At 38.4% G+C, this 14,289-nt stretch overlaps 1 protein-coding gene across 1 annotated transcript in view; it reads left to right on the top strand.

Moving 5' to 3' along the window:
- TM9SF3 (transmembrane 9 superfamily member 3) overlaps positions 1 to 12,721 on the top strand; it is a 33,199-nt gene extending 20,478 nt beyond the window's left edge. The window contains exons 9-14 of the mRNA XM_005416514.3: positions 3,022 to 3,161; positions 4,699 to 4,767; positions 4,859 to 5,005; positions 5,158 to 5,241; positions 5,352 to 5,428; positions 9,797 to 12,721. Coding sequence (XP_005416571.1) covers positions 3,022 to 3,161; positions 4,699 to 4,767; positions 4,859 to 5,005; positions 5,158 to 5,241; positions 5,352 to 5,428; positions 9,797 to 9,864 — 585 coding nt within the window. The 3' untranslated portion in view covers positions 9,865 to 12,721. The remainder of the gene's footprint in view (positions 1 to 3,021; positions 3,162 to 4,698; positions 4,768 to 4,858; positions 5,006 to 5,157; positions 5,242 to 5,351; positions 5,429 to 9,796) is intronic.
- The last annotated feature ends 1,568 nt before the right edge of the window (positions 12,722 to 14,289 follow it).

Consider the following 14,289-nt stretch of genomic DNA (forward strand, 5'->3'; position numbering starts at 1 on the left):
TTGCACTCCAGACTTAGCTCACATAATTTTTAGACTCCTGAAGTGGCTCCAGGATAAAAAGAAAAAAATGTACTTCACTTTCACATGTCCTCAGAACACAGGATAGCATTAAGACAAGTGGCATTTCTCTGGTTAACAAAATGTTGACTTTATCTAGTGCTGCTGCTAGGTATCACTGAAGATGCTGGCTGTTCTGTTTGAAATCAGTTAATTTTTCAGGATAACAGAATGTAAGGTGTTACACCATTATCAGTAATACTTTGGCTGATCTGATAATGAAACCACAGATTTTTCTGATGGATGCCAATTATAGGTGTACTAGGGATAGCTTGACTGTACTTACTGAAGTCATTATTCAAGGGACCTTGATCTGTTTCAGCTTGTTTTATGCAGATGAACATTTTAGATTGCAAAGCTACTGCTGAGTCAGTTTCCTGGACACAGCAGCCAAGTCCTGCTGGATCAGGTTGAGCCCTTTCCTTTCCCAACTGGTTTGAATCCATTCAGCAGTGCAGAGGGTGTCGCTACCATGAAATGCTACTGACAGCCTTATTTCATCCAGGAGTTTGCCAGCTAATCAGTAATTAGGCTTGGATGTTCCTTGCTTGGTTCCTTGTCCAAGGTTATAATCTTTCTGTGTGGATTCTGTGAAATAGACGCATTTTGCAAGATGGACAAAAACAAGATGCTAAGTGTTGTTGCAGGTGAGCTTAGAGCCCAAGGCAGTTCCTGGGCAGTTTCTTTATGCAGTAAAGCAGTGGATTCTCTTTCTATCACTGTCCCCAGTCAGGTGAAATTTTTAAGATCAAGAAATTAAGCTACAGTCATCTTGAAACCTGCACTATAAAAGACAGCTGTGGCTGCATGAGCAGTACAGATACCCTTTCACACTGCCTGGATCTGAGCTTTCTGCCTCAGCCAGGTGTGAAACCTACCTGCTAGAACAACACCACAGAGCAGGAGGGACCACCTGGCACATCCAGAGGGCCTTGCTGCAGGAAGCAGAGCATACTCTTCTTGAAAATGGAAGTGGTTTCAATATGTTCAGCTCAGAAATTTTTTGGATACTATCCACACCTTAATTCTTGAAAATCTCTTCTACCCACTGCACCTCAAACAAGCTGGGACGTTTTGGTGAGGATTTTAATAAATGTAGCACTCAAGATTATGTTCTTTGATGTTTCTGATACTTTTTAACATTTTTTCTCTGAAAATTCTGATCTGCTCCTTCATTTAGACTGAGCAGTTTTCAAGGGCAGAACCTGTATCCATTGAGTTGTATGCTTCTCCTGAAATTTATTCTTAGGCAACCTCAGTGTCCTACTTAAAACATTATGCTTGCTTACCTGTGCTTTTTGAGTAATGGAAGAAGATAAATGGGAGATACTAAATTAATTGCGTAAAAACTGCTTTATTCTTATTATATTATTTATACTTCAAGTATAAGTACAACTTAGCATCTTCTTATTTACCAGTGACGCTTCATATTGTAGTGGCTCATGAAGTAATTCTTTAATAACCTCTTCTCAAAGATATACAGAGCAGTCTGGAAAGTGCTTCTGCTTGTTGAGCCACCAGTTTGGTGTACCCCTCCTGTGAAGCATGAAGGCTTGCTCCATCCAATCCCAGGCAATGTTTTCCCTTCACATCTGTCCTAAGCTAGCCAGTAATAGAAGAATAACCCACTGACTTTAGTAAAATGCTGCCTCAAATTTGTGTGTTTCACCTATTGCTAAGTTTGTATTGAACTAATGTCATTCTTTCTTTTCAGCTGCTTGCTGTAGATTTCTTAGATACAACATTCATGAGCAGCTTTCATTTATCCTCAGAGTAACTGCTTCTAAAGCAAGTCAATGTGTGCTCTTAGATCTATTCTGCTCTCTGTTGTTTTGCATTAATCTGCTGGACTTAGCATTCTGCTGGAGTGAAGGCAAATGTAGCTCCTTTGCTCAGGAGGGACCAGGGTGTACACAGAGCCTCAGGCAACAAAGCCATTAAAAGGCAATATTTTCATATGTTTGCATAGAAAAGGTCACAGGGTCAGTATTCAGTACTGTGGTGATTGCATTATGGGCAACTGTTCTGTCTTTAATTATCAATATCAAAAAGTTACCAAACTGTCTAATGCTATTTCTTTTTGTGCTAAAGACTTATGAATACAGAATGTCTTGCTTCACACTTGAAATTTTCCTATTTTTGGGAGATAAATTATGTTGCCTTTAAGGAATAGAAAAAATTGAGCTAGATAAGTATAGTGGCATAAAAAGATTCATGGTAGATTTTTAGAGAGGCTGTTCCACTGGAAAGAGCTGGAGCATTGGCTTGACCTTTCCTGTATTGTGCATAAACTTGATTTCTATATGTAAGTAGGTTTGTTGTGTTTCTAAATTATGTATCTTTGTGTACCAATGGTCACTGGTTTCTTTGTCAGTCAGTGTTCTTAATTGCCTGGTTGGTGCATAGTGGAAAACATTGAACCCAAAACTGAGTCAAAATTTGTAGCATTCTTATATGGTTTTGTGATTGTTATTGGGTTGGTTGGTTGGCTTGGTTTTGGTTTTTTTGGGCTTTTTTGTATTGGATTAAAAATTCTGCACCCAACACTTGTAATTTTGTGTGCAACTACCTAACTGCTAGATGTTAATTCCCAGAGAAATTCCCACTTGCACTCTCTGCAAAACTGTAAAAAACGGTGACAATGCTTTCTGTTATGAAGTACCATGAAGGTTTCCTTTTATTTCATGTGCAATGTATTGAGTACAATGATTAGATGGAAACAGTGAAGCAGTCTGTAATGGTTCTGTTCGCTCAACTGATGGATGAAAATAGGGTTAATAATGTTTATTAGGAAGTTTCTCAGGGAAAAATGCTTCTGTTTGATAAAATATATGGTGACTAATGCTTCATAAGTAGGAGTATGATTCTACAGCAATAACTACTAAGGACTAATACTTGTTGATTATCTTCTCTTGTTGTCTTAGACCTGTTTTTTTAATTGCAACTGTAAATTTTTGCTTGCAGGTGGCAGTGTGCTGTATTTGTTTCTTTGTCATCCTTCCACTGAATCTTGTTGGGACTATTCTTGGCCGAAATCTGTCGGGACAGCCTAATTTCCCATGTCGTGTCAATGCAGTGCCTCGTCCTATACCAGAGAAGAAATGGTAAAGACGAGCATAATGTTAACTGGAAATATTCTCTTCAATACATTTAAAATGGCTTTTCTGGTCTTCAGCTTTAATGGAATAATTCCTTTTAATTTAAATTGAGTTATGCCTAGAAGAACCACTCAACTGACATTTTCCTAATATGATTTTTCTTTTGAATTAAAACACCATGGTTAATAGTTGTAGCAGATTTTACACTCCTGGATCACTGATTCACATTTTGCCTGAAATGCTCTTTAGTCCCTGTGTGAAGGGGGTGGTGCCAACTCAGTTCTTGTATAGGTATATTGACACTAAAACCTCTCCACTTCAGTTAATGCCTCTTACTGGTTTAGGATTGAGTGTGCCTTGGAGGCAGAGCTGTTCTGATTAATGGTCTCCTAACACAAGCTGAGACATATTTGCAGGGTTGTGGTAGGGAGAAGCTTGCAATGCTGTTCCCAATTCTGTACTTTTGTTGATGGCACAGAGCCTAAAATATTACAGGTATATGGTTTGAACTGTGAAGAAGGCTTTATAATGTTTGACGTGAATGCAAAGTGGTGCCTAGTCTCAAAAATTATACTTAGGTTTTTGGAAAATTATGAATGCAATCACTTTTTCCTATTAATTTAATTCTGACGTGAAAGCAGCAAGCTACGGAAATTAAAATATCCTCAGAGGATTTTTTTAATAGACGTTTCTTGCTTTCCCTGTTCAGAGGAATGGAACAGACGAAGTGAAAGGGGCACTGAAACATGTAAGCCTGTAATGTCCAAGAAGTGCAGCACACTGAGTCTCTTGTTAGTGGTGGGTTGTGCAGCTCAGATGTTAGAATTTCATTTATATTGTGACCGGTATCTTGGAAATCGGATGGATTTTTCTGGTTCAGCATGACAGTTAAAAATACTTCTCTTGATGATGATGAAGTAACACAGCATCAGCTTAGACAAGTCTCCCTATAAATAATAAAAGAAGCTGCACATGAAATCACTGGTTACTAGCTGGATTCAGCATCATTGAGAGGTCACCTTTTAGTGACAGTGTCTTCTACAGGTAGCTGGGTATTCATTTTTAACTATATGTTCATGACTCAGTACAGCATTAAAAATGAACGCTGGTTCTTATTTATATAACCATTATCCTGTGAAATTTTGCCTGTGCTTTTTGCTGTATCTGTAGCCATCCACAGCACTGTGTTTTCACTGCCTTCATGCAGGGCTAGTGGATGTCATGGAACTTGATTGCTTCGGCCCGTTTTGCCAAGAAAGATTCTTTCTGTGGCCTTAAGGCTGGTTAGAGGGCTAACCTTATGCCTTTAGGTGATAGGCACAAGCCTCATGTTTTGTTTCAGCTTTCCCCAAGAGTAACTTCTTGTTTTACACATACATGTGACATTTTTGAGGGCATCTTTCTAATCTGCTGCTATGAGACAGAAGTGTTCTTGTTAGCATGCCTTTTAAACAATCTTCAGTGCTATATTAATAATCTGGTCTTAATATGTTTATAAATGAAAAATTTCAGTTGTCCCTAAACTAATCCTAATATCTTTCAGGTTCATGGAACCAGCTGTTATTGTTTGCCTAGGTGGAATACTCCCTTTTGGATCAATTTTTATTGAAATGTGAGTACCTCAGCTGTTTCCCAGTTTGGTTAAAAATTACAATTTAAGTTGAATTACAGTATCATCTGCATATTTTGTTTACTCTCTTCAGGTATTTCATTTTTACTTCATTCTGGGCTTACAAGATCTACTATGTTTATGGCTTTATGATGCTGGTTCTGGTTATCCTGTGCATTGTGACAGTTTGTGTGACCATCGTTTGTACGTATTTCCTGCTAAATGCAGAGGATTACAGGTGGTAAGTGTTGCACTGTTTTCATAGTTAACCAGATTGGGAGACCTTTGTGGAAAAGCAGTGTTTCCTCAGTCTAGATGGGTCTTTTCCAAGTGCATTGTGCTTCTTGGGAAGCCTTTTGGCCAGTTGTATGATGGACGTGTATTTGCTTTTAGGCAATGGACAAGCTTTCTTTCTGCGGCATCAACTGCGATTTATGTTTACATGTACTCCTTTTACTACTACTTTTTCAAGACAAAGTAAGTGATACTTTTCTTGCTTGAATATCCGATTACTGTATTGCCAAATCAGTTTTATTGATTAAAAGCAGGGGAAACAGCTAGCATAAATTTCTGTCTTTCTTTTTCAGGATGTATGGCTTGTTTCAAACATCATTTTACTTTGGTTATATGGCAGTATTTAGCACAGCTCTGGGAATAATGTGTGGTAAGTTCCAGATACTTTGAAGGTTTTCTAACGATTTTTTTCAGACTCATATTTCTGACTTTTATTCGTGGTTTTGGTGGTGGAATGTGTATGTCTGCAAGATCTGCTCAAAAAGTCTTTAAGAAGAATCTGAAGAGTTTTCTGCTTATACTTGGTTCCTACCTTATATAGGAGATTCCTGTGGATTGTGTCTTCGGATAGGAGGATAATTTATATACTGTGCAGGGAATTTCACCCTCTGTGCAAGCTTGAAAGACTCGGTATTTGGCAAGAAATCCTGGAAAATAAATTCCAAATGAAGTTGAGACCATGCTAGCATTTTCCTTTGGATTTTTTACTGTCAGCCGAAACAAGGAGCTAGGTGCACCCATTGAGGCATCAATGAATGATAGCACCATAGTGGTGACAGTACCATGTATATATGAGGGTGAGCAGAACAGAGGGCTGAGAGCTCACAGGTGACGAGAGTGCAGGGTGCTTCTGTGTGCAGCTGGATTTCATTGTTTTTTAAGATACTATTTTGATAGATGTTTAGACAAAAACATCGTTCATGGTAGGGAGGTCATCTGTTAAAGCCAAAAACTTGTTCACGTTAACTTTATTTTTATCATTTCCTTTATGACCTTCAGCAAGTGCTTCTTGATTCTTTTGCACTCTTCTCTAATGTTGGTTTTTTGGTGAGTGATCTTAATTTAATACGTCTTAGCAGTGAATGAATAGTCCTATAGCTAGTGGGAAGATTTCTTAGAAGTAGATTTGGGACACGAGATGTCTTACAGGAACCTACTTCTGTAAAGTATATATTTCTTGATATCCCAAAAGGGTGGGTAATACCACAATGCTTTATAAAAAGGGAAGGAAATTCATCATTAACAGCTGAGTACCTGCTCCCCTTTTCTCTCATACAATGTAATTTTGCTTCATCAGGTTCTTGGCACATTACAAGACTTCCCTGCTGCTTTGGTAGTCTTGCAGCCATTTTTTTTCTTTAATAGGCTTATACTTTTCAGCTCTAATGTTTTCTTTCAAAAGTGTTCAGGCCAGTATTGATTAGAATGTCTGTGATGCAGAAGCCAAGCTTGTCCACCAGTTTCTGTAATTAAAATATGTTTTAAAACACAAAAGAAGAAGATTGTCAAATGATTTCTTCTCATGGTAGGTCACTATTTGATGGAATATTAGTGTAAAATCCAAATTTTTCAAAACCAGAAAATACTTCAGCACACTAAACTTTATTTCCACAGCTCTATTGAAATTTCTTTTTGTCTTTTTAAATGTGTTGGAAGAGAAGACGTGAGATTCCTTTTTACTGAGAAGCGCCATTTTCAGCATGTGGAGTGGAGAAAAAAAATCCCCTGTTAAAATGCATTTGTGTAGGTGTTAAAGAATTGTGCAGTGTGTGTGCTGCTGGCTGTAGGTCTTTGAAAAGTGTGTGGAGCTGTTCTCTAGAGGCTCACATGGGTGGGAGTGTTGGGCATCACAGTTGGATGTGAGATGAACTAGTTAGGGCCCAAAGCAGCCACAGGGAAACTCTCTGTAGGAATGGATCATCCAGCTCTGGGTTTAATGCCTTTGACAATGCCTAGTGAACTCAATCCCACATGTAGTGGGGTGCTTTGATCCACAAAGTTTGCTGCTCTCTGCAGAGCATGTCACTTCTGGGGCCGGACAGTAGGGAGCCCATGAGAATTTCCAAACCTTTTGAGCTCCTCATGTTTCCCTCTTAGTGGCAGAAAAGGTTGAGACTCATTTCCAACTTAGTGGAATGCTTAGGGGCTACGTAACGTAGAAAGAACTCTTGCAATACCACACTTCAGCATTTAAGTATGCTTAAAGAGCTTTTAAAAAATTGGTGCTTACAAAGTCACAACTGTAGTAATTGGTTTGAAGTAGTAGATGGGAATTAATCTCTTTTTGCTTTGTGGTTGTTCTTCCTCAGTATTTGGATTTTTCTCTTTATTTAAAAGCTTATTGTTCTGCTGAAATATGCTTGCAGTCCATTTCTGCTGACCCTAAATAGGCCATAACCAGGTTATAAATATCATCTGCTAAGGTGTTTAATAAATAAATAAATAATGTCCCTTTACTATTTTTTTTTTTAATTCAGATGAGCTAGCTGCCTTGCATTTGAATCAGGAAGATGTTCTTTAGTCCTCGATGCCCAGGGTTTCTGCCTCCCTGCCCCATGTTTTATTCAATGCCTGTGAAGTAGCCTTGAGGCTTAACCCCTGCCGTGGGTATTGGCCATTAATGGCCTTCATGGCTAAGGCACCTCTCTGATTCAGAATAGGTTATGATTTGTTTATGGGGATGAGAGCTTGTGGTTTCATGTGACTGCTACTCTCTACTCCTCCCCCTCACTTCCACCTCATGCATTCTCTAGATCCCAAGTGAAGCACAGTTATTGCTTTGTTCTCTCAAATCTCTGTGATACCTGGCATCACATGATTGGAGGAACTCTTAAAGACCAAGTTCTGGAATGTATCTCAGTTAGCACTGGAAATGGGCATTGGATCTATTGGCGGTGTTTGCTTTAACAGGAAAAGCCTGGTGAGCCTTAAAGCAGGAGTCCAGTGCCATTATTTTGTTCATTTACTTCATAAGACAGAAGATTATTTCTTGACAAGCTGCAGAAAAATCTGCACGTGCTTCTGTATGACTCCAAGCTCTCATCACCTCTTCACAGCCTGGGTCTGTCCAAGTGCTGCACTGGTGTCTCCTTGAACAGTCAGGCCTTCCTTCTGCTGCATCCCCAGCTTGCTTGCAGGCAGCAACCTGATCTTGTGTGTGCTGTACTTGCTTTAATGGAACTCTGCTTTGCCCGATTTAGTAATGCAAATCTCTTGTTGCTGGCCAGTGGAATGGTTGCCATGATATTTATACAACTTGGAATGCTGTCCCGTACAGAAGCTGAATCCACAAGCTCCTTACTGCTCCAAAAACGTTGGAATGATTTATTATTATTTATTTAGTTTTGTCTTGTGCAGATTTCTTGATTGGGTATAAATATTGGGCTTTTGAGGGTCTAAAAATCATAACTTTGTGACAGCTTAATGGCTGACTTCATAAATTATCCCATTAGTCTCCAGGATTTAAAGAACTCTTCAGAATCTGAATAATTCCATAGTCAGCAATGCCAGCTACAGGTCTGTACAGATTTAATATGTAAAGGCAAAACAACCACTTTATATTTTTACTGGAAAGTTTGGCTTAAAAATTTTAGCATGGGTTAGACTTCTATATTTAACATGTCTTCTGCAGTTCTGGTGCATCCTAATTCACTGCGATGCTTTGTTCTGGGCTTTTCTTCGTTTCTTCAAGGAAGGAAAAATATCTTTTCTCTTAAGAGTGTTCTTTACCAAGCATCCAAGCATTTAATGTTAGGAGTTTTCTGTAGTGATTTACAGACCCTGACTTCTCTATCCATTCTGTAAAATACGACTGTGTTGGCAGTCAGACAGCAGTTGTCTCTAATTCTTGCCTGATTTTCAACTTCACTTCAAACATGATGATCAGCCAAATTGACTTACTCTCATTTTGCTTGGAAGAGATGAAGACATACCCTGCTGATGTTGTAAGACCACAGTATTTACTGAGCCTGGCAAACCTGAGTTCTGAATTTGACCAGGAGAGTTGCTGAATCTCTTTCTGAGAAGAGGCCTTTAGTCCAGTGCATTTCTTTAATTTTTCTTGGTGTCCTTAATACTGCAGTATTTTGGGTTTAGTATAAACTGTTGCCCCTATCAAAAACTCAGTGACCTGTTCTTTTATTACTGCTGTGACAATGCATACTTTGCTCATGACTCTTACTAATTTGAAAACCACAGGTTGCAATTTCTTGAACTACTAACTGCTACTTGTTAATGTCTTTGTACAGACCTCCTTGGAGTGTAAGACTCCTGGGATGGGGATCTATTATTGTTTGGGCTTTGTGGGAGGGAAGTAGCCATCTGCCAATAAAACTCTCATCCAGAAGGCATGTAACTTATAATAAAAACCTGCCCTCCCATCCACCTTCCCTGCAGAGTGGGTGATTGTGTGTTTTTTACCCTCTGCTCAGAAAAAATGGACTTGGTTATTGGTAGCAGTAGGGGGGCTGCTATATTTATCTAGGCCAAGTGAGCATGGCCTCTTGGTATGATGGCTTAATGGATTTGGTTTGCTAGACAGGGGAAGTTCCTGTCAGCCTTTCAGGGCGAACATGGATAATTACGAGTTTGAGAACAAGTATTGCAGATAGAGGAGTTTCTGTGTGCGGGGCATGTGCTTTGTGTGACTTTCACTGTTGAAGTGTGCGTGGTTTATACTGCTGGCTTGTTCTTATGATCAGCTCTCTAACACATTGAATGTTTTTGGTTTCTTTTGCAGGAGCTATTGGTTACATGGGAACAAGTGCCTTTGTTCGTAAAATCTACACTAATGTGAAAATTGACTAAGGAAATAAGAAAATTGAACTATGGATCAGCTCCTGTTTTCCTGGGGATGAATTTGCACAGCAAAACGCGCGAGAAGAGATTTGGGTTTTAACACTGGGCACTATATGGGTCTCCATTTCGTGGATGGCTTAAAGTAACATCTATTTCATTGATCCTAGGTTCTTACTGACTGCTTTCTCCAACTGTTCACAGCAAATGCTTGGATTATATGCAGTAGGCATTACTACAGTATGTGGCTAATCTTTCCCCCCCAAAAAACCAACATCAAAAAACAAAAAACCTAGCTCATTAAAGATGAATAGACTAGCTCTCTTCAGTGAAGAGGACAAACAGTTTGTTTAAAGCATTTGTTCCATTCAATATAAAGAGGGAAACTTGGCTGCTAAAACTACTTGATTAGTAGTCTTCCTGGTACTCAACATTTCTAAATTATGTAAAAATGCTGTTCCAGAAAGATTACTCTTCTGATTTTTACTGCCATTGCCAGGATAGGAGGTATGTTTTGTATTTTCAACTCCAGGTGCTTTTTGGTTTATTTGCAATATCAACTACCCTACACTCATTTGTTAAAAAAATAATTTAAACATATATAAAACTCCCATATGCATGTAATATATCAGCTATTGCTCTAGTTGGACCAACTTCCCTTTATTTATCTTTAAAGTAATATCCAGCTACATCTTAAATCCATCCAAAGAAAATACAGTCTGAAGACGGGATGTGTTCTCTGCAATGCAATTTACTGTACAGTTAGAAAGCAAAATGTTAAATGAAGAGGATTGTTTGTTTTTTAATAAACACTCTGAGGTCTAGATTAAAACAAAACCAACGTTTTAACTGAATGTCTAAAGTGATTCTCCTTTTTTCCAAGTTAGTCTTGCAATTTTTTTTTGGGTTTGGGTTGAATGAAGATTTTCCTTTAGACATCATACAAGGGGTAATAAGTGTATATAACATTAAATAATGTAACTTAGGTGTAGATCCCAAATGTATTTGGATGTACAGATTTACTACAGAGTACTTTTTCTGATGATTCGGTGTAAAAATGTGTGAATTCGGGTGGCTTTTTACATCTTGCCTGCCATTGCATGAAAAGTTGGGGTTTCTTCACAATGTGTGTATGTCATGCTTTTCTGTTCTATTTCTCAAGCTCTTACAGGAATTAAATTTGTAATTTAGAACATTTTAATTTTTGTTAATCCTATCTGAACACTTTTGTAACATCAAAAGCACAGTTGCTTTAGAGTGTTCAGAAAACTAAAATAAACTTTTCAGACAAAATGTTTTGATTGTGAAAATAGATGAGTTTGCAATTGAGAATGTTTGAAAAGGCAATACTGCTGAGCACCAATCTCTGTATACAATATTAGCGTGGTTTTCATCTGTCAATCCCCCTTGCTTTGAATTCAGAATTTGCTTACAACTGTTTTGTAAAATACAACTCCAAAGTGAGTGACCAACCCAAAAAGATTCTTCTTGGCTGTGGCAAAGTGTTTTGTGATCCAGCCAGTGTACTGGGAAAAGTGGGGGTAAGTGTGGACTGAAATAAATGGGCAAATAAAGGTTAAGTCTTTCTAAGATGACTGCTAATTATGCACTGTATTTAGTTAGAAATATCCTGAATGTGTTTGTGACAGATTTGAGAGCCAGTGGCTTGATTTTTTCATGGGGTTTTTTTTTTTAGACATCTGCCATGTAGGAATGTTTTCATCAGTGTGGCTATCTGAAATAGAGCACCTGCCATGTAAAAGGAAACTTCCTGAATTTAAAAAATGAGCCAAATATTTGTATTGATTAGCACTGTACTGTTTCTATATAAAACGTACAGATAATGCACTAGCCACAATGAGAAACATCCGTATTTAGCTTGGTGAACCGTACAGGTAGGTAATAGAGGGAAGCAGTGCATCCTTGCTGCATATGGCTTCTGAAAAGTATTTTAGCTTTTAGCTCTGATTTCCCTGGCCAATTTTAACTAATCTGTCAGAAAATAATTAAGTTTTGCTTCAAGTGAATCATTGGTGTCTGTAGGTGAACACTCTGCTGCACAACAGAATAATTTTTTGTCTGTTTTGTTTTGAAGTACAGGCCAATTTTAAGATGAGCTTATAAACTGGGTCAACAGTTAGTTCATCTTTGTTCCAAAACATGGAGACTTAAAGCAAAGAATGGATTTTGTACTAGTATTTGCTGTGGGAAGCCCTCTGTTCCTTCTAAATCTGAAGTGAGAAGCCATTTTCTCCATATAATAAATACATTAAGTACTCTGCCAAGAAAAGTTTTTTTAAAGGGAATATTATGATAATGGGTCTGGTTCTCTGTTTAGAGCCCTGCTATGTGATTAGTCTATCAGAAACTTCACTAAACCATTTGTGAATTTCATTTAATCACTTTTTAATGCCACAGGATGGTGGGTTGCCTACTTGCTTTTTCTGTCCTCTGGTATTACTGGCTTTTGCATATCCAGACAGGATTGTATATCTTCTAAAGTGACATTGGAAAGATACTTACTGCACAGGCATTGCTTTTGTTTCTGCAAGCAGGTTCCTCTGGAGAAGTACTGTGTTTAAATAATTGACATTTTTATACAGCCACCCTAGCACGTAAGTTGGGAGTTTGCTTTGTTTTCTCCCTTTTGGTTTCTGAAGGAGTGCAAAATGTGACCAGTTTTCAACAGCTTGTCTTTATGGTTGCTGTTTGGGGCAAGGCTGTTTGCTCCCCTTCCCCCTCCTTGCCCTCCTCCCCAAAAGTGTGGGTATAGCTTGAACCATCTTGCTTAATAGAAATTGGAAGCTCTCTGCTTAGATGATGTAGTCCTTCCTCTTTTATGGAAGAAATAAAGATCTTACAGACAATACTCCTCTTACCATGGTTGTTTCTTAAGAGTTTCTGCTCCTTGAATTCAGGCTTTTTGATAACTCTTGAGTTGGCTGCTCAGTGCTTTTCTTCCCATTTCTTGGTACAGGGGCCAGGGATTTGGGTAAATAGTTGCATAAGCAATAGCCAGTCTTGACCAAATGTTTTAGGTAAATATAATTGTAAATATTTTCAGGTAAGGCAGAGTGCAACATAGAAAGTGCCTCTTGTAATTCATATATGAAAAGATATGAATGCTGGATTGGAGGGAATGGACACTAAATAATCATTACATTATGCTCTTTTTGATGTCTGAATGTTTTGAAGCCACAGTGTCTATTGATTCCTCTACAAAATTACATTCCAAAGTATATAAAGGGTACAAAAATTGTTTTTTTGTAGGATAGTCCTAGGTGTATTTCTTTAACAAGTTTCAGGTTAAAAAATAAACCCAAAACACTAACACTTTTTACACTTCTGGTACTAAAACAGTAGAAGCGATAGCACTTTCTTATCACTATCATTACTGCAGAGCTAACACAAATGAGAAAGTTAGGTTTTGCTCTAACTTCAACACCACCAGTATCCAGCCAAATTTGCCCAAGGGAGAGTATGTATACACAGTTTCACTGAAGACAGCAAAATCCTGTAACTGTGAGTGCTTCAGGAATTTCTCCACTGCAATGTGTCCAGAAAGCATCAGCTCAGGAAAAGTGAAGTCTCCTCTCCAGTCTGTGGACAAGTAAACTGAATGGTTGGAGCTGGAGTTTGGGGCTCCTGTTTTCTTGAATGAATTATTGACTCTGCAGCTTATGGTTCATTTCAAGTCTGTTGGAACTGTAGATTGATGAAGAATTCCAATTTGGGATCCCTTGGATCTTTTCTAGGTTAATGCACTATGGCAGAGCAGCCCTGCAATGGCTGTTACTAAAGTCAGTGTCTCATCCCAGGGTTAGCCCTGAAGTCACAAAAGCCCCTGCTGTTTTTGGACTGTTGGAATAAAGCCACACTTGAAAGTGTTGGAGCAGTGTGTTTATGGCTTGTGTTCTTCAGAAGCATCATACTTCATTTAAAAAGTAAAAAGTTTTGGTGCTGTTTGTTTTCCAAAGCCTTTCAAGGGAGCATTTTCATTCTGCTAAGTGGCATCCATGAGAAAATTCTTAAAACTTGCAGAGGAGACATCTGCATGTGTGTTCTGCAAGTAGTGTGTGCTTTTATCCAGGAGTGCATTTTCAGTTCAGGAAAGGGGTTCTTCCTTACTTTCAGTATTTTCATTCAGTGGTTCTGAAATTTTTCTTCCAATTTTGGGAGTTGGGTTGTGAGGGGAAACTGTAAAGATGATGGGAGGACCCATGAATCTGGAAGGCTTTGTGTAGTTCTTGGAGAGAATCACTGTAAAGGGCAGGAATTCATTTAGGAAAAGGATAAGAAAATGGCTTTTTTATCTGGTGGACTAAGCTATTTTAAAGGCAGACCTTGAAACATATGCTGTTAACAATGTCATTGCTCCCAGCCCTCTACCAGTTGGAGTGTTCTTATTTTCATCAGTGTATTTGCCAACAGTGCAAT

Source organism: Geospiza fortis, unplaced genomic scaffold (assembly GCF_000277835.1).
Source record: "Geospiza fortis unplaced genomic scaffold, GeoFor_1.0 scaffold130, whole genome shotgun sequence".
Lineage (NCBI taxonomy): Eukaryota > Metazoa > Chordata > Aves > Passeriformes > Thraupidae > Geospiza > Geospiza fortis.